The sequence below is a fragment of the Trematomus bernacchii genome, unplaced genomic scaffold (assembly GCF_902827165.1).
Source record: "Trematomus bernacchii unplaced genomic scaffold, fTreBer1.1, whole genome shotgun sequence".
In the NCBI taxonomy this organism is placed as follows: domain Eukaryota; kingdom Metazoa; phylum Chordata; class Actinopteri; order Perciformes; family Nototheniidae; genus Trematomus; species Trematomus bernacchii.
Genome location: NW_022987524.1, coordinates 3,542,076 through 3,564,196, shown reverse-complemented (window position 1 = coordinate 3,564,196; position 22,121 = coordinate 3,542,076). Strand labels below are relative to the sequence as shown.

General features: G+C 39.8%; 2 protein-coding genes across 2 annotated transcripts in view; both read left to right on the top strand.

Moving 5' to 3' along the window:
- The first annotated feature begins 5,103 nt into the window (after positions 1-5,103).
- On the top strand, positions 5,104-6,383 carry LOC117473892 (zinc finger BED domain-containing protein 4-like). Its single transcript, XM_034119847.1, has 4 exons — positions 5,104-5,321; positions 5,411-5,537; positions 5,680-5,828; positions 5,918-6,383. Exons 1-4 carry the CDS (start codon positions 5,154-5,156, stop codon positions 6,071-6,073), a joined length of 600 nt encoding a protein of 199 aa, XP_033975738.1. The 5' UTR covers positions 5,104-5,153; the 3' UTR covers positions 6,074-6,383.
- Positions 6,384-17,662: 11,279 nt separating this feature from the next.
- tox (thymocyte selection-associated high mobility group box) overlaps positions 17,663-22,121 on the top strand; it is a 77,802-nt gene continuing 73,343 nt past the window's right edge. Inside the window, exons 1-2 of the mRNA XM_034118909.1 lie at positions 17,663-17,786; positions 18,852-19,390. Coding sequence (XP_033974800.1) covers positions 17,663-17,786; positions 18,852-19,390 — 663 coding nt within the window. The remainder of the gene's footprint in view (positions 17,787-18,851; positions 19,391-22,121) is intronic.

Below are 22,121 nucleotides of genomic sequence, written 5' to 3'. Positions count from 1 at the left end.
TTTTTCTCTTGTTTTTCTCTGTAATTAGTAAAATTCTGGAGAAATGGATCTGCTGGAGAAGGACCCCTAATCTGAAAAGTGCCCCGCGGATCATCAGGGGCCTCATTTATAAAGGGATATACGCTCAAAAAATGGCGTACGCCAGTTTCTACGCAATGTTTGCGATTTATAAAATACTAACTTGACGGGAAAATGTGCGGTCCTCCACGCAAACTCTAACCCATGCGTACGCACTAAGCACACAAACGGGAGAGACGAGAAACTGCGACACCGTTGGCAGAAGAAAGAATGGAGAGAAATATGTGGAAATAATACCATAAATAAAATGTTACCTCTCATTTATCAAATATGAAGAATTCCTTTTCAAACATTGATTAAAGCTAATCTTAAAATGATTAAACAAACGCCTGTTTGAGACTCCTCAGTGCACACAAAAACATAACTTGGAGAAATAAATAAATACGGATGCTATTTAAAACCACCTCGAATATGTTGTGTTAATGTTATGAAATGTTTTCTCATAAATGATGCGGTAAGCAGGAGGACAGAATAAACTGACGCCGTTTTGCATTTCTATAGGTTGTAGATACGAGCATGGTTTTATATACTATCACGTTTAATCGTGTTTTATGCCGTTTGCCAAGACTTGATAAGTCGCTCGTAAAACACAGGAGGTATGGAAACTAAGAACACCTATGTGGTAAATTGTACAGCTAATATAACACAACACATTAGTTGTATTTCCTTTAACTGGTGGATTATGGATATATAGTTGCTGATCGACAGCTGGAACACAAACCACCAAATACAACAAAAATAATTCAGATCCAGTCGTCATGAGGGAGGGATTCCCCGATCATTTCTTACAGTTTCTCATCAAGGGGCTCCTGTCCCCGCTGACACGGTGTGAGATGTCTTTTTTAGCTGTTCTATCGTTATTTCCTGCGATCTTCTTCATGCAGTCAGTCAAAATGAATGAATGAATGGGCGTTTCTTTGACTATGTATAGGCAAATATGGGCGTTACGAGTCGATTGTGATTTATCAAGGGAAACAGGCGTAGGGAGTGCCGTACGCACTTCCCTCGCCGGTACGCAATGTTTTGTGAATCGGAAAATGGCGGAACATTTATGTACCTATTTTTGTGCTTTGTACTACGTAAGCAACCTTCCTACGTCAATCCTACGCAAGGCGTTATAAATGAGGCCCCTGGACAGAGCTGCCATCCACCTGGACCCCCCGTGGTGCTGAAGAAAGCAAAACGGCGATCAGGAACATCCTCCACCCAGACCTCTGCTTACTGCCGTCCTACATACTTGTGTGTCTTAGTTTCAGAATATGATTTTGTATGTGTCCTTTCTTTGAATAGATATGTAACGATTATAGCTTGAGTCTGTCTGATTCCCCAAACAACTGCTTCTATATACTTGCTGCACATATAATACAAATAAACAACTGCATAAACACACTTTTGCTGATATTTGTTTTACTGCTGGTGATGTTAAATAACATGATTGATTTGCTCTGTATCAATGATGAAAGTTATAATAATAGAAGACATGAAGCTGCAGAGAGGATGGATATATTCTTACCTCTACTTTGTGATAAGATGAAAATACAATATTAAATTGTAATTGTTAAACACATTGTTTATTTCATTTACTGAGGTTTTAACCATTATTTACAACATGTGTACATAAGCAGTGGAATAATAGGATATCTCTAGGTCATTAAACTGTCTTCAGTTTAATTTTATTAATACAAAAAATAGGTCATAGAAAATGTTTAATTGTGTATTTCAGCAGAGCGGGGGATCACGGTGCTGCTGGACCTGGAGGTGCTGACCTGGGGTCAGTGGGACATCATCTGGGCAGGTTTAGGGGAAGAAGGAGAATATAAACTGTTATGATCACAGCTATTAAGATTAGAACACTAATATTGTTAAGAATCAATCTATACAACATGCTTTGGTTCATTTAAAAAACATATTGTTTTATTAGTACAGAACAATTAAGACTTATTTTAAATAAATAATATGATTAAATTACATCAGCTATATATAATTTACTTGTTAACTTACTAATGTAACATTACTGGGGGCTAAAGGAGCAGCTTCATCTTATTTACCTGGCCATGGTCCTCTTTAATTCATCGCCGACGGTGATCTCCAAAAGATGTAAAAGTAAAAGTAAAGTTTCTGGATCCTTTTCAGCTGAGTTAGCTTGTAAGCTAATTTGCTAGCAGGCTGCTGGAGCAGCGCAACCGAACAGCGCGTATCACGTGACATAAATACGAAGCGCTCCGTAGGCTAGACCGTCTCATTTCGTAGGCCGCTCGGTCCAGCCTACCCGGTCTACGTGGGCTGGGTCCTCCGTGGACCGCTAGGCTGCGTACTCCGAAGGGTGCAGCCCCTGAATTGAGACACGGCCATAGTGTGGCTGATGAGCAGGTTGCAGGTGTGGTTGATTGGAGATTGCTCCCAGCCGTGTAGAGCAGACCAGCAGGCAGGGGGGGGGGGGGGGGGGGGGGGGGGGAGAGAGAGAGACACACAGTAGAAACAAACACATACAAACACTAACAGGGGTTTCAGGGACGGGCAGTGATAGTCGGTCCGTTCTTCTATATGTCTATCTTTGGTTTTCTAAGTGTTATTCGATCCATATGACAATAGAGATATGTGCACAAACAACAAAAACACTTGGGGTATAATGTTCGAACAATGTTATCACCAAACATTTTAAGAATGTTTTTAGAGAACGTTATCCTACCTTTCAGAAGTACATTCTAGGAACCAAAATAAAACTTCTCAATGAAACCATTCCTAGAACAATGAATGGTAACATTCTCAGAATGTTTTTAGAACCAACAATGTCTAGCTGGGAACTCAGACATGCCTACGCAAACATGCAATATCATGAATTACGTGCTTGTTTTTCTTTTAAAAAGGAAAATGTGGTGACATCAGATTTTTTTTAAACATCCTTTTGTTTTTTAAAGCGCACTACAAATAAATCTGACGTTGACCATGACCGTGTTAATATTTCGCATCACAGGAACATTTTATAAAAAAAAGAATAACCTCCTGAAAACATTATCCAAATGTTGCTTTCAAAATGTTCTTCTTTGGTTATCATGTAACATTGAGGGAATGTTTTATAAAGAACATCTTTAATGTGTTACCCAACAACGTCCAAAACACATCCTCAGAAAGTTGCAGGCAAAACGTTCCACCTTTGTTAACATATCACATTAAAGGAACATTTTATAAAACACTTTCTGTCATCTCAGGCCTTAATGACATCCTCAAAACATCCTCTGAATGTTGCAGTTAAAACGTTATGTCTTAGTTAACCTTAAACCTTATAGGAACATTATTTGAAATAATAAACATCCTAAAAAGGTTCTTTGAACATCAGATTAAAACGTTTCTTTAAAACCTTATTAGAACCTGTAGGTAACGTTAGCCAAAGTTGTGAGAACGTTCCCCGCTAGCTGGGTAGGCCATCCAGTTATTTTAGCCGGGCCGGCTAAAATGATTGGTCGTGCTTTTTACAGTATTACGGCTTCCACAGATGAAATTTTTTTATGGATTTTTTGTCAAAGCACTTAAGATATTCATTGCTATCGGGATGTTAAGAGCATTCCATGGAATATAACAAAAAGTGTATCTCGAGCCGGTTTGTCAAACTTACCTACCCCACCTTTAAAATAGCATGATAGGTGCACTTTAATGTGTGCCTGTGAGTGTGTGCGTGTATGTATTTGTGTGTTGGGGGGGTGAAGAGCAACCTATGAGGGGCCGTACAGGCCGTAATTCATACTGGTCCTCTCACGCACATACATTCTCCTTTTACATACATATATTTTCACTCTTACACACATATATTCTCCTTTTACATACATACATTTTCACTCTTACATACATACATTCTCCTTTTACATACATACATTTTCACTCTCACACACGTATATATTTACACTCACACATTCATACATTCTGCTCTCATATTATCATATTTCAATGCACACATTCATACATTGTCACTCACACATTTATACGTTTTTCACTCACACATTTTTACATTTTGTTCTCATATTCATATATTTTAATGCTCATATTTATACATTTTGCTCTCATGCACATTCATTCAATGTTTACATTTAATATTATAAATAATATATGCATGTATGAAGACAATATATGTATGCAAGAGAAGAATGTATGTATGTATGAAGACAATATATGTATGCAAGAGAAGAATACATGTATGTGTGAGAGAAAGTATAGTGGAAACGGAAGGAGTATGGTTGAAACGGAAGGCAGGTCATTATCGCGCTGTGATTGGCTCAGAAGGTCGAGCGGGGCGGGCTCATGTTCAGAACTTCTGATTCAAATCAACATGATGGAGGGAGATTAATCCGTGTATCTATGGACCATTTGTTTTTCTTTATTAAACAAGTAAACGGAAGAGTGTCTGCGAGGCGTTTTTGCTTTTTGTTTTTTACCTTACTAAATGGTCTAATGGTCATTGTAGCGAGGGGGGAGGGGGAGGGGGAGCCGCGAAACTCGCGGAAGTGATTTCAAAACAAAAGCACTCCTTTGCTTGGAACGTTGATAATATTATAAACGAGGGGAAACAAGGTGAATTTAGCGATCACAACAAAAACGACCAAGACACACATTGAGCCCAGAAAATGAATGTTATTAAGGGCTGTAAATATAATAAGTCTATGTCTAAAATGGACAACATTGTTAGGAGATTTAAACTATACAGCGATTCTGCACTGCGGTCACTCAGCCGTCTCTCCACGTTGTTTTTTCAAATCAGCTGCTCTTCATTTTTTTTTTTACAAATATTTTTTACCACAAGTTCTTAATAAAACTGACACTGTTGGACTCGGTATTAGTTTGCCTACTACTAACAATACATTGAAGTACTTTTACTGTGTAGTAGTGATGACGAGATGAAGCCGAGGCTTCGGAGCGTGTGTCGAGTAATCGCCGAAGCTTTCTGTGAAGCCTGTGTCGAGGCTTGTATCATTTGGGGGCCAGTGACGTCATCGATGACAAACGAAGCCTCGTTTGTCGATGCCACGTGACTGCTTCAGGAAGCGATTCAGATCTTGGCGCGAGCTTCTGACAGATAAAAAGCCATGGGATTCGATTCAAGATGTGTGATCCTTGTGAGAGGAAAACACTTGTCGTTTTGCCAGTTTTGGTTGTACGATATTTTTGCTACTTGCAAAGTTAGAATGGAGCCAGCTAAGAAGAGAAAGACTTCCCCTATGTGGGAATACTTTGATCAGATTTCACACAATAAGGTAAGGTTTGCATACATGGTTTATTACAACAATGTATTATGTTAGATTTTGTATGGTTCATTTTTTTACTTTTTCTATTTCATTCAAAGGTGAAGTGTTTATTGTGCTCCAGGGAACTGGGGTACAGTAACAATACTTCATCCATGCTAAGGCATTATCGTGCCATGCATGAGATGAAGGAGGGACATGCAGGTGATGCAGGTGGACCTGCTCAAGGTTTGTCATTTAATATTTTGGAATAATATACTATAATATACTATAATTTAACCATGTTAACTTCACTTTATCATGCAAATAAAAGAAAGTTACAAGATACTCATTCTTAACACAGCTTACCCCACCCCCCCCCCCCCCCCAGGTACCAGGCCTACCAGAAAACAGGATCTGGATGAGGCCTTGGTCAACCTGATTGTGAAGGATACACAGCCATTCAGTGTTGTGGAGGATGTGGGATTCAGGGCATTTGTGGCCTTATTGGATCCAAACTATGTCATCCCCAAGCGACAGGTGTGTAAGACTTCATGTATAGAGCAAAATTGTTTATTTTTTCATGGCATTTGACAATTAACCAGTGAATTAACCATCCCCTCTTTTAGGCTGTTAAGGCTATGGTGGAGGCCAAGTATGCTCTAGAAAGGAGCAAGGCCATAGCTGACATGCAGAAGGTGGTTGCAGTGAGCTTGACCTCTGGCAAGTTAAACCCTTGTTCTTTTCCAGTTTTCGAACATATATTGCTTCTTTTGTCTTTATAGAAGGCAGCAGACATTTACATTTATTTATGTATAGATGTAACAACAAGATACTATATTGACACATTGTTTTTATTATTATATACAGTCATTTTAAAACACTTACTGGTGTAAAATTCTGTTCATACAGGATGACAAATACATTTGACATCTTTTACCTTTTTGTATCATTATTTCCAGTATTTTTAGTATGTCAAAGATTACAAATAATATGTGGCTGTTTTACACCTGTTCACCAACAGGGGGTCTTGTGAGCACATGAAGCCCATGATGAAGGTTCATGAGATGAACCTTTTAGCGAACCGATTTGCTGGAAAGCTTCAAAGCTTCATGAGGCTTCATCTCGTCATCACTACTGTGTAGTGTAGTGATCACTGATTAATACACTGGGTTACATAATCCAATCATGGAACTACGGGTTGGGGGTATTGTTTCCGCCCGGACATATATGTTGACGGTACCTCCGGGGTACCTACTGTAGCCTCATCTCAATACCCCTCCTCGACTCCTCTCTTCCCCTCCTCCGGGACTTGACCCGGAAATCGATCAAGACACGCCATTTTGAAGGACGTCCCAATAGCTGAAATGCACACGGAGGAGTCGAGGAGGGGTGAGGGAGGAGGGGTGCGGGAGGAGACGAAAGGGAGGATACACGAGAGCAGACTACGCGGAAGTGTTTTCACTACTCGCGTATAAAAGCCCCGCCCCCACCTTCACAGCTGGTCGATTTCAACACAGGAAAACGGAGAACTGGAAGAATGAGTGGAAAAGCGTCACATAAATGTATAAGTGCTCACAGCTCCGTGAGAATTATTATGTGCAATTCATTTCTTAAGGTTATACTAACAATTTAAGTCATGTTTAATGATCTTGAACGTCACTAAAACATAGCTATTAAGAAAGCTATTTCATAAATGGCTAGATCTTGATAAATAAAAATTATTTGTTTTGTTTTGTGTTAAGATATTCAGGAGTTAAATTATTTAAAATTCACAGTCCTGAATGTGGGTTTGTGGTGAATGTGGGGATCTACAGGACACACATTTTCAGAGTAAAGGCTTTCACATTATTATAATTATAATTGTATTGAAATGTACATTTTACACCAAAACGGAACACAAAAGCAGGACCAACCATCATACATTGAATTCCTTGACTAAAAAGAGAAAGATTCATAATTTAAATACATATTTAACAATAAATGGGCCGGTTCTAAGGGGTTATTCAGTTAAGCCCGATGAGAGGGGATACAGCTGTGCACATGTCATCATTAACAGACGTCGTTTAAGAGTGACGTTTGAGTGAACGAGGACATCCCAATTAATACCTGAGGACTCCTCTGTCCTCGCGTCACCTCCTCGTGTCTCTCGCTCGCATCTTACGGAGGCGGAGCTAAGACGCAAGGAAGGGACGCGAGTGAGGGAAAGGAGGAGTCGAGGAGGGGTATTGAGACGAGGCTTGTGTGTGTGTCCCTTTCACTTTCTCTTGCCTTCTCGGGCTGCGACCCGACAGCATGTCGATTTCTGCTGCTCAATAAAGTGAGATTTGCACCTTCGATGCACCGCTTCCGACTCCCTTCTCTCGGCACTACAGTAGTTACTTTATAAACTCTGAATCTTGTGGTGCTTGAAGAAATACAGACTGGTTAAGCCGGCCAGGTTATATGCCCTTTTTTGCAATATTTATTAAAATGTCACTAGTTATTTAAACAAACCACTATCTGAGGATAATACAAGCAACCATAAAACGCCCTTTATCTCGAGAGCCATTGAAGCCCATGAAGAATGTATCCTTCCACAAATCTTTTCATCTGCTGTATTAATAAAGTTGCCACGTGTTTTCAAATTCAAGTTAAGGCACTATCTGTGCAGAACATGAACCTTTTAACTGCCAGACCAAGAAAAAAGCTATGGAACAATTATTTGTTTGCATTTTTTTATTAAATGGGCCACAACTAACCACAAACACATTTCTTTTTTTTTGACTGACCACACAGTTTTGTTTTTTTGAGCCAGACTACCAACTGGTCGAGCTGGCCTTCTATGGTAAAAGTGCATTTTCAACAATCATCATACAGTACAGTATTTGTATGCATCAAACTCAAATAAAACACAAACTGAAATAAAAAATATTATTTTATGGAAAATTAGCAATATATAGATATATTCATAAAAGAAAATAAATTATAATTGTAAAAAAAGGAAAAAAGTAATGTTAAGTGTTTTTCATAATAAAAAAAAGACTTGCTCATCTTACTGTATATGCTGAATTGGCCTAACAAGAAACCACTGGCCTAACAGCAAATGTCTATATCCTGTGTTGGCCTAACTTGCTCATCTGTGTGCAACTTCGGGCTGAATGCCATGTATGAAAGCTGCTTTATGAATTATTATCACTCTTTCACTCTGAGAATCATAAGGCAGTACTAGATGTAGTAATATTACCACAAATCTAGCCATTTATTTACCATATTTTATTGAAAAACATCTCTGAAACTCTGAAAAAGTCATATTGCTAGTTTACCATAAAAGGCCAATTCGACCGGTTGGTTGAGCATATTTTCAAAAAAATAATTACACCCTTGTTAAAACTTTTTTTGTGCATCAAGTTATCTGATTATGTTCACTCAGTGCTCTGACACTAAAATATGTCAAAAATGACATGGTTACCTTACAAAAGTTGACCAAAAAGAGTGATTTCATCAGCAGTGATTTTTAGCATGCCAACTTTCTCAGTTGAAGCCATAGACTGTATATATAAATACAAGTTGAAGCTAGCTGAAGGGCTTTCTATTCGAACCACAGTGACATCTAGAGGTTGTTTTGTGCATAACATGTCAACCAAATTGTAGAGCTGGCTGAATCAGATGGAGTAAAACTTTTTTATTTATTTTTCAACAAGATATCAAGACACAAAATGAGCTCTACCAAATGGTGGCGCTGGCTGTTAAAGGGTTACAAATATTCTTCATTTGCAGTATTTTATTTTAAAAGTGTTCAGAAAGACTGCATCAATGATATGCTATATATATATATATATATATATATATAATATGAATATTTGTATTAACTTCAACCAAAGTCAATTCAAATAGCGGGCAAAAATGGGTTAATTGCCATGGATGTGGTGTTTGATATAGTTTACGTTCAATTTCAACTATTTTAGGCAGAAAAACGTCTATTGACTACACGCTTTTTAATAATTTACTATTTAGAAAGGTTTTTGTGAGAAATCATTTCAAAAGTAAACTTTTTTTCCTTTTGTATTTAAATTTGAAATGTTTGCACCAAACATTATTAATTTATACATTTTTATCAATTGTTTAAAATTATGAATCCATTTATTTTATTGTATTTCCTTGAGGCTGGGGAAGATATCCAGCATGTAGTTCAACATGCAAATGTTCTAATCAGGGTTCATACACTTTTTCACCAATGCTTCTCCATGACTTCTCCATGACCTATACCTAATTTTCCATGACCAAAAACATTACTCTGTCTCAGCGGTACCACTGAAAATGGTTTATTTTAACATGGAACAGGAAAATAGGGTCTGAAACATGTTGTCCCTTTCTAAAACAAATCCAATAGTAGGCTTACTAGCTTCTACAGGCTAAAGCAACTAAAATCTCTCACCAGCAAAATACCTCGTCAGTTAAATGCCATTTTACGTTTCATTACTATACGATACAGTATTTATTATCATTATACTATTACTATTTTGGCGATTAGATAAAATATAAATTATATTTCATGCAATTTTAGTCACATTTCCATGACTTTTCCAAAACTTTGGGGAAAATATTGTTTTCCATAACTTTTCCAGGGCCTGGAATTAGCATTTTGAATTTCCATGACTTTTCCAGGTTTTTAATGACCGTAAGAACCCTGTCTAATACAAGTAAGTATAAGTATAATGGAAAAGTAAATAAAAAAAGTTTCATAGGAGGATGTGGAATTATTTTCTCTCACCGTACACCAGTGGCGGCGCCAGGGTATGGCTGGGGTAGGCTACAGCCATACCAAGAAATGGCTTAGCCCCACCTTAGCCCCACCATGAAAAGTGATGTTAAAGTAAGCAAATTCAATTAAATAATAAGCTAAATGCAAAATGTTGAGAACACGGATTGCGAAAATATACGGGTCGTGTCCACAACACACAAACTGATCCTGCTGTAACAACAAGTGCACGTTACTGATGCAATATGGTTGAGACCATTCGGGCTTATAGAAGAGGGGTGCAAGGAATAGTCTAAGTAGTGGGGGAGTTTTATACACTAAAGGTGTGGAAATTCTCTGGCGTTATAATATCAGCGCGGCCGCGGTCAGATCAAAATGCCTCCGAATGCAATTTGAATAGACCTACAGCCAATCAGAGCAACGAAACGTTGGGTCTGCGTCATGCATTACTGATTGAGATCAATCGGAACCGCCATTCAGTATCCCTATTGGATCTTCAACGTGTACTATCATACGTCCGTTCACAGTGATCCCTTTTTATTTACTATAAGACAAATGTGCCGTTTTATTTCATACAGTTCCATTTTGATTGAGAAAGGGAAATAATCTAAACCTCACGTGTGGCATTTCACTGTTTCACGGGGTGCGATATAGCGTGTATGTAATTCAATTGCAAATACTGACTTGAGCACCACCACTGTATGGGTTAGCCCTACCATAGATTACCCAACAAAAATACCCTGCCGTACACAATCAAACAATCTATAATTTAGCTCTGGCCTTCACTCACAAAAAAACATTTAGTTGAATTGGACACATTTTTCGAAGCTCTGCGAGGAATTAACTAGGAGCAGAGAAATAATCATATTTTAAAAGACAGCAGCCAACTAGAGTCACAAGGGTGTGTCACTTTGCTGAAGGATAGACCAGCTGTCCAGGCCAGACTCTAAAGACTTTGCATGGTGTAAAATGCTGCTGCTGCAGTACTAGTGCTGATATCATGTCTACCATCCTCTTAAAATACTCTGTCCAACAATATAAATCTCATGAAGAAAGGTGTTTTAACGCTTATTCAAAATAGTAGAGAAACATGCATTCTAGTACTCAGGAGGGGACTTTGACAGAGGATTACTAAAAAAAAAGTACTTCATTTTATTGTTGGTAGCAGTCAAAATAATACTGAGTCCAACAGTGTCAGTTTTATTAAGAACTTGCGGTAAAAAATAGTGACCGCAGTGCAGAATCGCTGTAGCCTATAGTTTAAATCTCCTAACAATGTTGTCCATTTTAGACATAGACTTATTATATTTACATTACAGTCCTTAATAACATTCATTTTCTGGGCTCAATGTGTGTCTTGGCCGTTTTCGTTGTGATCGCTAAATTCACCTTGTTTCCCCTTGTTTATAATATTCTCAACGTTCCAAGCAAACGAGTGCTTTTGTTTTGAAATCACTTCCGCGAGTTTCGCGGCTCCCCCTCCCCCTCCCCCCTCGCCCCTCGCTACAATGACCATTAGACCATTTAGTAAGGTAAAAAAACAAAAAGCAAAAACGCCTCGCAGACACTCTTCCGTTTACTTGTTTAATAAAGAAAAACAAATGGTCCGTAGATACACGGATTAATCTCCCTCCATCATGTTGATTTGAATCAGAAGTTCTGAACATGAGCCCGCCCCGCTCGACCTTCTGAGCCAATCACAGCGCGATAATGACCTGCCTTCCGTTTCAACCATACTCCTTCCGTTTCCACTATACTTTCTCTCACACATACATGTATTCTTCTCTTGCATACATATATTGTCTTCATACATACATACATTCTTCTCTTGCATACATATATTGTCTTCATACATGCATATATTATTTATAATATTAAATGTAAACATTGAATGAATGTGCATGAGAGCAAAATGTATAAATATGAGCATTAAAATATATGAATATGAGAACAAAATGTAAAAATGTGTGAGTGAAAAACGTATAAATGTGTGAGTGACAATGTATGAATGTGTGCATTGAAATATGATAATATGAGAGCAGAATGTATGAATGTGTGAGTGTAAATATATACGTGTGTGAGAGTGAAAATGTATGTATGTAAAAGGAGAATGTATGTATGTAAGAGTGAAAATGTATGTATGTAAAAGGAGAATATATGTGTGTAAGAGTGAAAATATATGTATGTAAAAGGAGAATGTACGTGTGTAAGAGTGAAAATGTATGTATGTAAAAGGAGAATATATGTGTGTAAGAGTGAAAATATATGTATGTAAAAGGAGAATGTATGTGCGTGAGAGGACCAGTATGAATTACGGCCTGTACGGCCCCTCATAGCAACCTGTCAAGACGGAGTAACCCTCATCGTCACATTGTTGTCAATGTGACAGGCTGTCAGCAACACTATCTCTTCCTCTACTTATCTTTCTCTCTCTCTCTCTCTCTCTCTCTCTCTCTCTCTCTCTCTCTCTCTCTCTCTCTCTCTCTCTCTCTCTCTCTCTCACACAGATACACACACACACACCACACACACACACACACACACACACACACACACACACACACACACACACACACCTACTTTGTCTTTCATTTTCATGGCTCACTGTCCGTCGATTTCTTATGAAGTCCTGCTATGTGTGGCGATCACACAGAATTAAATAGTAACACATTTCTCTGCAGCCTTTTGAGTTTTTACCAACACAGCTCATCACAGGTAATCATAAACGCATAAAACATCTCAAATTAACTCATGTACCAACACTTTGTCACTTAGTACACTATTACCTAATAACACTGTCAACAGCAATCATAAGATGCATCACCAACACAACAATTAAAAAACAGCCGTATATTTCATGATCCTCACATGCATTCAGAAATTCCATTTCTGTATGTCAACCAGGGCGCCCAGAAACTGTTGTAACAAAGATGGTGCCATCTTAGGAATTTCTCCAAAATAAAACATGAAGTAATAGCATTAAAGCAGAATGTGAAGTTATATTTGTGTAGCTTGTCTTTCAATCACACTGTCAGGCTCTCAGGAGACGGTCACAGCTATTTCCTGTCAGCCTCTGTGACAGCGGTACTGTAGTTCTTGGCTGTTTTACAGATGATTCAGAAAATATGTCAGGAGAAGCTTTGGATCTAGCTTTGTTTTTTTCGCTTTTCAGAATTAATTTCCTCTGTGGCAACACAGCAAATACCAAAGTGTTAAAATCCCAGAGTACTGATGACCAGAGTAAACATGTTTACACTTTGGAGTAGAATGGACATAAAGTACACTTCTCAGAGTGCACCAGAACCTCTCTTTGGTGTTGTTTCTTGGCGTGGTGTTGGTGTTGAGTTGTGTAGTGTTTATTCTGGGATGATGGACTCCCTCAGAGTATATCTTTGCATTGAGTCTGTCTGGTCCGCATCTGATCTTAGGTTTCGATTCGTCATCAGATAGGCCGCGCCTTCTCTTTGGTTTAATGCAGCCTCGTGACCCTTGTCATTTTGAAAATATTCTCCAGGAAAAGCGTGACCGTGACCGTTTCAGATTGATGCAAGAGTTATAAATCCATGGATCGAACAAGTCAACATTTCTCCGTAGGACGGTAACATTAGGTAAGTAGACACCAAGTGAATCATTCTGAATATTCATAGTTGTCTTCTTGTTTTAATTTGTATAACTAAACAACTAAAAATGATAACGTTAGCAAGTAGAATATTTGTGACGTTATTGTAGTGGTAACGTTAGCCGTAGTCAATCAGATTAACGTTATTCTGACAACGAAAGATGTCCCAGCTAGCGGGGAACGTTCTCACAACTTTGGCTAACATTACCTACAGGTTCTAATAATGTTTTAAAGAAACGTTAATCTGATGTTCAAAGAGCCTTTTTAGGATGTTTATTATTTCAAATAATGTTCCTATAAGGTTTAAGGTTAATTAAGACATAACGTTTTAACTGCAACATTCAGAGGATGTTTTGAGGATGTTATTGAGGCCTGAGATGACAGAAAGTTTTTTTATAAAACGTTCCTTTAATGTGATATGTTAACAAAGGTGGAACATTTTGCCTGCAACATTCTGAGAATGTTTTTTGGACGTTGTTGGGTAACACATTAAAGATGTTCTTTATAAAACGTTCCCTCAATGTTACATGATAACAAATGAAGAACATTCTCCAAGCAACATTCTGAAAATGTTTTCAGGATGTTATTCTTTTTTTAATAAAACGTTCCTGTGATGGCAAATATTAACACGGTCATGGTCAACGTCAGATTTATTTCTAGAGAGCTTTAAAAAACAAACTTGTTGCATTTGTTTGAAAGGATGTTTTAAAAAAAATCTGATGTCACCATATGTTCCTTTTGAAAAAAACAAACAAGCACGTCATTCATAATAAGCTGTAAGCAGATATTGCATGTTTGCGGTGGCATGTGTGAGTTCCCAGCTAGACATTTTTGGTTCTCAAAACATTCTGAGAATGTTACCATTCATTGTTCTAGGAATGTTTTCAGAGGGACGTTTTATTTTGGTTCCCAGAATGTTCTTCTGAAAGGTAGGATAACGTTCTCTAAAAACATTCTTAAAATGTTTGGTGATAACTTTCTTAAGATGTTTTTGATAACCTTCTTAAGATGTTCTTGATAACATTGTTCGAACATTATGCCCTACTATTCTTAAAACGTTTTCAGCTGGACGTTTTAATTTGGTTCCCAGAATGTTCTTCTGAAAGGTAGGATAACTTTCTCTAAAAACATTCTTAAAATGCTTGGTAATAACCTTTTTTAAATGTTTTTGATAACATTGTTAGAACATTATGCCCTACTATTCTTAAAACGTTTTCAGCTGCAAGTTAGATTTTTTTATGTTGCCAGAATGTTATTATTTTAGAGTAGGATAACGTGCTTTATCGTTCCGATTTATCAGAAGTCTTTTCCTTTTTTTGTTTTTTAAATGTGACCAGCAGCTAGTACAAGAATCAGACTCGGTATCAGCTGGTGAAAGTAACATTTGTTTATTAGAAAAGGGGAGCTGGGAGTGGAGGTTGGTTATGGCGGCAGTGGAAAACAGTTGTTCCAGGGTGGGTAGAGAGGCCTGGCTGGTCTTGGGAGTGTGGAAGGCCTTGGATTCCTCCTGGGAGAGACATAAAAATGAGTGTGAACATCCTAAAAAGGTTATTTGAACACCAGATTAAAACGTTTCTTTAAAACATTATTAGAACCTGTAGGTAATGTTAGCCAAAGTTGTGAGAACGTTCCCCGCTAGCTGGGAGTCCTCTGCTGTCAGACTGAGAGACTGATAACTACAGCTCAGGTGAGGTTAAGGACTCTCTGAGTGTTTAGATAGTTAATTTAGTCTAAGTTATCTCTGTGGGTCTCAAACGGTTTGGTCACCATTTATGTAAACATATATTTCCATTTGAGGGGGGAGTGATTAGTAAAATATGCATGAATAAAAAGAAAACAAATTTAAATAGGTGAAAGAAGGTAAGATAAACTTTTAAAACTTGTTGAGAGCTAAAACTAGTCTTTGCTGCTGCCTCAAAGAGGAGCAGGGGGGAGAGGGGGAGAGGGGGGGAGGAGGGAGAGGAGGGAGACAGGAGAGGCTGATTCAGGAGCACAGACACACTCACAACTATAAATGAACCAAAAATAAATAAATAAACACATTTTTTATATTGGATATGGTATGTTATTGGTTATGGCCATGTTCTTATGATTTTATGATTATTTAAATGTATACAGTTCTGTTTCATATGGGGTTTTCCATAGATCTAGTCTCTTTATTTTCCACTCAAATTGCACCAGATTGATGCATTTAACTCCAACATGTGACGACCCCTGCTTTAAGGTCTCCTGTGGTGTGTGTATGGCCCTTTAATGTTCCTCCTCTGCTTGTGTCCGTCTGATTGAGGACACCTGACGCCCTGATTGAGGACACCTGAGGGCTGGCGGAGGATTAAGAGGCCTGAGCCAGAGGGTGTTTCTCAATCGCGAGTACGCTTGCTTGGTAGCACATGTCTGCCGAGCATCTTGCTTCAGAAGTGAGGCAAGAATACTTCCTGCCATTCGGAAAACAAAGAGTGGAATAGGCTAGCAAGTGTGCAGGTGTGCGTCATATGAGAGGCCCCGCCTTACATCTTCCGCCACAGATTTGGGGAAATTGGTCCGTGCGCAAAGCATTGTGGGGATTTTAAGACCGCGGAGTCTACTCATGTGCAGCCTCGAAATTTCTCCAAACGGAGTACGCCGGGCTCGGTAGATTTCCAAGTATGCTGGAGATTGGAACAGTACTTCGGCGGCACTCGATGACGTAGTATGCTTGAAATAGTGGCTCTGCAGCAGCTTTACTCGCGATTGAGAAACACCCAGAGTCTCAAGCTCTCTCTCCCCGCAGAGGACCTGATCTGGGAGCAGCCACGTCGCTTAGTTTTCTTTGCTTTGTTTTTGGTTTATGTTAAGTTTTTGTTAATAAATATATTTTTCATATATGTTCTCGTCCTTCCCACGCTTTTTGTTATGGCCAAGAGCCAGGCCATGACAGATGGGGGCTCGTCCACTTCTTTTATCTGTGATACAGCAACGGATAGGTACGATTTGTGTTGGGAGTTGGTGCGCGTGTACAAAGTTTGTTGGGAGCACGTTTGCAGTGCAGCCGGTTTCTTTGTTTCGGCTCGTTGTGGGAAGGACATTAGGTTTCAGATCGTTGTTTGGGGACTGATTTGATTACTTTGTGAGGCTTTGATTTGTTTGGTATTATATTTCAGGAGAGTGGATGCTAGTTGTTCTTAGCCGTGGTCAGCTGTTTTTTTTTTTTTTTTCCTTTCTCTCTCGTGTGGGTTTGTTGGTGCGTTGCATGTGGAGCAGTGTGGAGTTTTCCCTGGCAGGTTAAGCGGCGGTTCCCTTGGGATTGTTGAGCGGGGTGTATAGTGTTGCGGAGAAAGTGGTTGAAGCTTCGGCTTGGGAGCATGGCCGTGGTCTCAGTAGTGTTGCTAGCTTGCTAGTCGCTTTGCTGGGCCAGCGGTCTCCGGTGCATAAATACCCACCACAAGTAACTGCATGAAGACCAGGGAGGAGATTAGTCAGTGGGATGGTGATAGTTAGTGGGGAAACTCCAATCAAAAAATGTGTGTTGTTCCACTTTGGACGCATAATAAATGTGGTGGTATCTGTCCGGTTTATTTTTGTGTTTTTGTTTTTTTTCCTTCTCTCGGCGTCAAGGTCCAGTGTTGTGTTCCGGTGAGGGGTCGTTGTAAGTTAAGATGGCTGACGTAGAGGATTATTGAAGCTCCGTCTCAGGAGTCTCTTGGCACTTTTTCAAGAGAGCAATTGCTCTTGATTGCTGAGCATTTCTCTGTGTCTATTGTCGGTGATAGAAGGGTGAAAGACAACATAAAAGACTCTATAGTGTCGACATTAAGGGAGACAGGAGTTTTTGCTACAAAGGAAGAGGGGGTTTTGTTCAAACCTCTTTTTCAGGCTAGTGCACTTTCTTTTGAGCAGCAGAGGGAATTGTTGTTGTTGCACCTGGAACATGACAGAGTAAAGTATGAACATGACCGGGAACATGACAGAGTAAAGTATGAACATGACCGGGAACATGACAAAATGAAGTATGAACATGTCCGGGAACATGACAAAATGAAGTATGAGTTGGGAATTGAAAAGGAAATCTCAGTGGAGCGGATGCGACAAGAATCTGAGAAAGCCAAGATAGAGTTGGAGGGACATCGTCTGTCTATTCTCAGAGATGGCGCGTTGTCCGGTGAGGGGCAGGGTGAACAGGTGACCAGGTCTGCTCATCGCTTTGATATTAGTAACCTGCGCTTGCTGCCTCACTTTAATGAAAGTGATCCCGACACGTTTTTTTAATTATTTGAACGTATAGCTAGGGCTAGAGATTGGCCTGATGCTTCAGTGTGTTCTCACAGGAAGAGCACAGTCTGCATATTCCTCCTTATGTCTGGAAGATAGCTCTAGCTATAGTAAAATAAAATCAGCGGTGCTTAGAGCATATGAACTGGTGCCAGAGGCCTATCGACAGCGTTTTAGGTCCTTTGAGCAAAAACAAGATCAAACATATGTGGAGATGGCGAGGAATTTGTCTGTTCATTTTAGGCGTTGGTTAACTGCTCTTGAAATCGCTTATTTTGACGATTTGTTTGAACTCATGATTTTGGAACAGTTCAAAAATATTCTTCCTGATCGTATTGCAACATATGTCACTGAACGAAAGGTCACTTCTGCGGCTGAAGCTGCTGTGGCAGGTGATGAGTTTGTGTTGCGAGCGGGTTCGGAGGGCGCTCTGGGGCCCTAACCGTTTTTGAGGGAAGTAGAAAGGCTGTTGATGTTGGTTCATTTGGGATGGATCCAAGGAAATTGGGTTTGGTAAAAACTGATGTGGACAACATGGTTAACATTGATAATTGCCACTACTGTCGTGAAAAAGGCCATTGGAAGGCAGAATGTCTTGCGCTTAGAGCAAAATCTGAGGGAGGAAGATGTTTAGTTGGGCCTGTTGCGTTGGCTGCTCCTGTGAAAAGCTGCTGTGTTGCCGATGTGCTTAAATCCCACTTATGTGGATCTGAGGTTTTGGCATCTTATATTCCATTTATACGAGACGGCTTGGTGTCATTGGTAGGTAGTGATGTCAGAGTTCCAATCAAAATCTTGCGGGACACAGGGGCTTTTGACTCCTATATTGTTGACTCTGTTTTGCCGTTGTCTGGTGAAAGTGACACAGGTGACACAGTTCTAAGTTGGGGGATGGGATTAAAAATTCTTCCTATTCCTGTTCATAAGGTGTATATTGACTGTGACCTTGTTAAAGGTGAAGTAGCTGTTGATGTACGTCCAGCTTTGCCAATCGAGCGGATACATTTTATTCTGGGCAACGGTTTGGCAGGTGGCAGGATCTGGACTGATGTTCTCCCGGCATTTTTAGTGACTGGTGGTCTGATTGAGTCTGGGTTTGAGGAGAGCTCTACAGTGGTGCCAGAGGTCACGTCCTCCTGCATGATCCCGTGTGCTATGGTCAAAGCTATGCTGTGTAGAAACCAGAAGGCCAGGCATTGCTCCACTGGTCAGGGTGGTCGTGGTGGCGGCGGCTTTGATAGTGGTCGTGGTGGCGGCGGCTTTGATGGTGGTTGTGGCGGCAGCGGCAGCAGGGGTCGAGGACGTGGCAAGGAGATGTTCTGTTATCGGTGTGGAGATCAAGGACATTTGGCCAGGGACTGTGACCAAACTGAGGATGTATGCTACAACGGCAACAAACCAGGCCACATGGCTCGTGACTGTGGGCATGCCAACGACCGGAGGTGCTACTCCTGCGGGGGGCTTGGTCACATCCAGAGACGTTGTGAGAAGGTGGTATATTATAATTAGGGTTCGTTGAGACGGTGTGCCAGATGTATGTTTTGTTTTCTATGACTTTTTGTTTTTGTTTGGGATGGGGTTGGTTCATTGTGCCGGTGGTCCTGGGGACACCGACTTTAAGGGGGGGGGTTGTGACGACCCCTGCTTTAAGGTCTCCTGTGGTGTGTGTATGGCCCTTTAATGTTCCTCCTCTGCTTGTGTCCGTCTGATTGAGGACACCTGACGCCCTGATTGAGGACACCTGAGGGCTGGCGGAGGATTAAGAGGCCTGAGCCAGAGTCTCAAGATCTCTCTCCCCGCAGAGGACCTGATCTGGGAGCAGCCACGTCGCTTAGTTTTCTTTGCTTTGTTTTTGGTTTATGTTAAGTTTTTGTTAATAAATATATTTTTCATATATGTTCTCGTCCTTCCCACACTTTTTGTTATGGCCATGACAAACATTGAAAAAAAAATCTTACCCGGGGGGCATGCCCCGGACCCCCCTAGAGGATTTGAGGTCCACCACCACTTAAAATATTTTCACATGGATAGGTTCCCAAATACATTTGCACTTTTTTTTAAATAGTAGCCCCTGTCCATATGTTTATTATTGGGTATTAGATTTAAACTAGAGGGCTATCACTATGGGCAGCAACACTGTAAATATTGACAAATGAATCCAGAAAAATGGCAAAAAAAACAAAAACTGGTATTGGCCTGGCTGGGTGTATCATAAATCAATCAATCAATGTTTATTTATATAGCCCAATATCACAAATGTTACATTTGTCTCAGTGGACTTCACAGTTTGTACAGAATATCAGTATGACAATACGACACCCTCTGTCCTTAGACCCTCACATCGTACAAGGAAACACTTCCAGAGAAACCCCCACAGTTTAAAGGGAAAAATGGGAGAAACCTCAGGGAGAGCAACAGAGGAGGGATCCCTCTCCCAGGACGGACAGACGTGCAATAGATGCCGTGTGTATAATTCCCGGCCTGACTTATTGTCCCAGTCCGGCCCTGACATGCAGCAATATGGGGGAGGGGGGGGGGGGGGGGTCATGGCTGCACTGTGTTCAGATCACAGCTGTAGGACCCCCCAGGGGCCCCAGCTGATCTGATCAGGTCGTCACATCACCTTCATCAGCTGAGAGCAGAAACAAGAGCCTGTATGAACGTGAATGTCTTTACAGAAACATATTCATAATTGAGATTCAGAACGAGACACACAGCCAAGATCAGAGGAACATCACTGTTGGTGTTCGCAGCATGCTGGACCCCCGGAAGAGGTTCTGTTCCCGATACATACATATAAAGGGCTCATGCTAAGCTAAGCTAACTAAATCTCAACAATTTTTTGTTTCAGGAGATTATAGTCTTTTTTCTATTTTACTTGTATATAGTTAACTTCTCCCGCATTGCTATTTTTGCTATTTTATTTATACTCTGTTTTTTCTTGCACTGTTTTTATTGTTTTTATCTTTGCTCGATTGTTTTATGTATTATATATATTTATGTTAATTGTTGGAAGAGCCTGGGACTTCAGATGTGTATTGTATGTCTACACTATAGCTCTGTGCATATGATGATAAAGCCTTTGAATCTTTGAATCCAAATCATCAAACTGGCCCTAAAAAGGAGGAGATTGCTGCTTGTCCTCTTGAACAGGGTCAAAATGATGTTGATTTATTCTAACTGTTTTGAACAGTTTTGGTTCATCATATGCATTTATTCGAGATCAGCAGGAGAGAGAGGACGGGAAATAATGGGAGAGAGAGATGGGGAATATGGGGGAGTTTGAAAGTTAGAGGGAGTGTGGTGGACAGGTAGAGAATGGTAATGAAGGGGGGGGTGGCAGGTGATACTGGACACACAGTGGATACACAGGGTCACAGGCTCACCAGGAATTCCAGCTACACCTGCTGGCTCTGAAACTATTACGATTAACTATTACTACTTTAATTAACTTAAATAATCACACAAAATAATAATAAATGTACTATAAACAAAAACAGCAACAAAATAAATGTTTAACTATTAAATAAAAACAAATCAATGTATAGCTCCAACACCGGCTAATGTTCTCTTGTTTTATACTTTTAATATTTCCTGTGATTATTAGCTTTTTTTAACCTGTGATAAGTTCAACTGAAAGATGGAGTGCTGGAGAACTGACTTATAATCAGGGGTGCACATAACTGGTACGCAGGTACGCATGCGCCAGAGGTGGGAGTAAGTCCTACATGTGCAAGTCATGAGCAAGTCTCAAGTCTTGACCTACAAGTATCAAGCAAGTCCCAAGTCACTGTGGTGAGAGTCAAGCAAGTCAAGTCAAGTCATTGCTCAGGTCAAGTCAAGTCAAGTCAAGTCAAGTCAAGTCAAGTCAAGTCAAGTCATACGAAATTCTGATGAATAAGCCCAGTTTCCTGCATTTAAATCAGTTAAAAGACAGTGGTTATGAAAATGGATTTAACCCACACTATGATCTTCATTACATACACAGTTAATCATTTGAAATCTAATTCGATGACAATCATATTAGATTCATATTAACCCTAGAACTGCAGACAATATAGCTCGGACTCAGTCAAAAAGTCTGTTCAAAAAGGCAGAATTCCAGGTAAGAAAGTCATATATGGCATTTGCCATTACACATATTTAATTTAAATGTCTGTTAACACTAGAACCGCCAACAGCGTCAGCACCTCCATAGATATCATTTTCAAATCATTTAATTTGT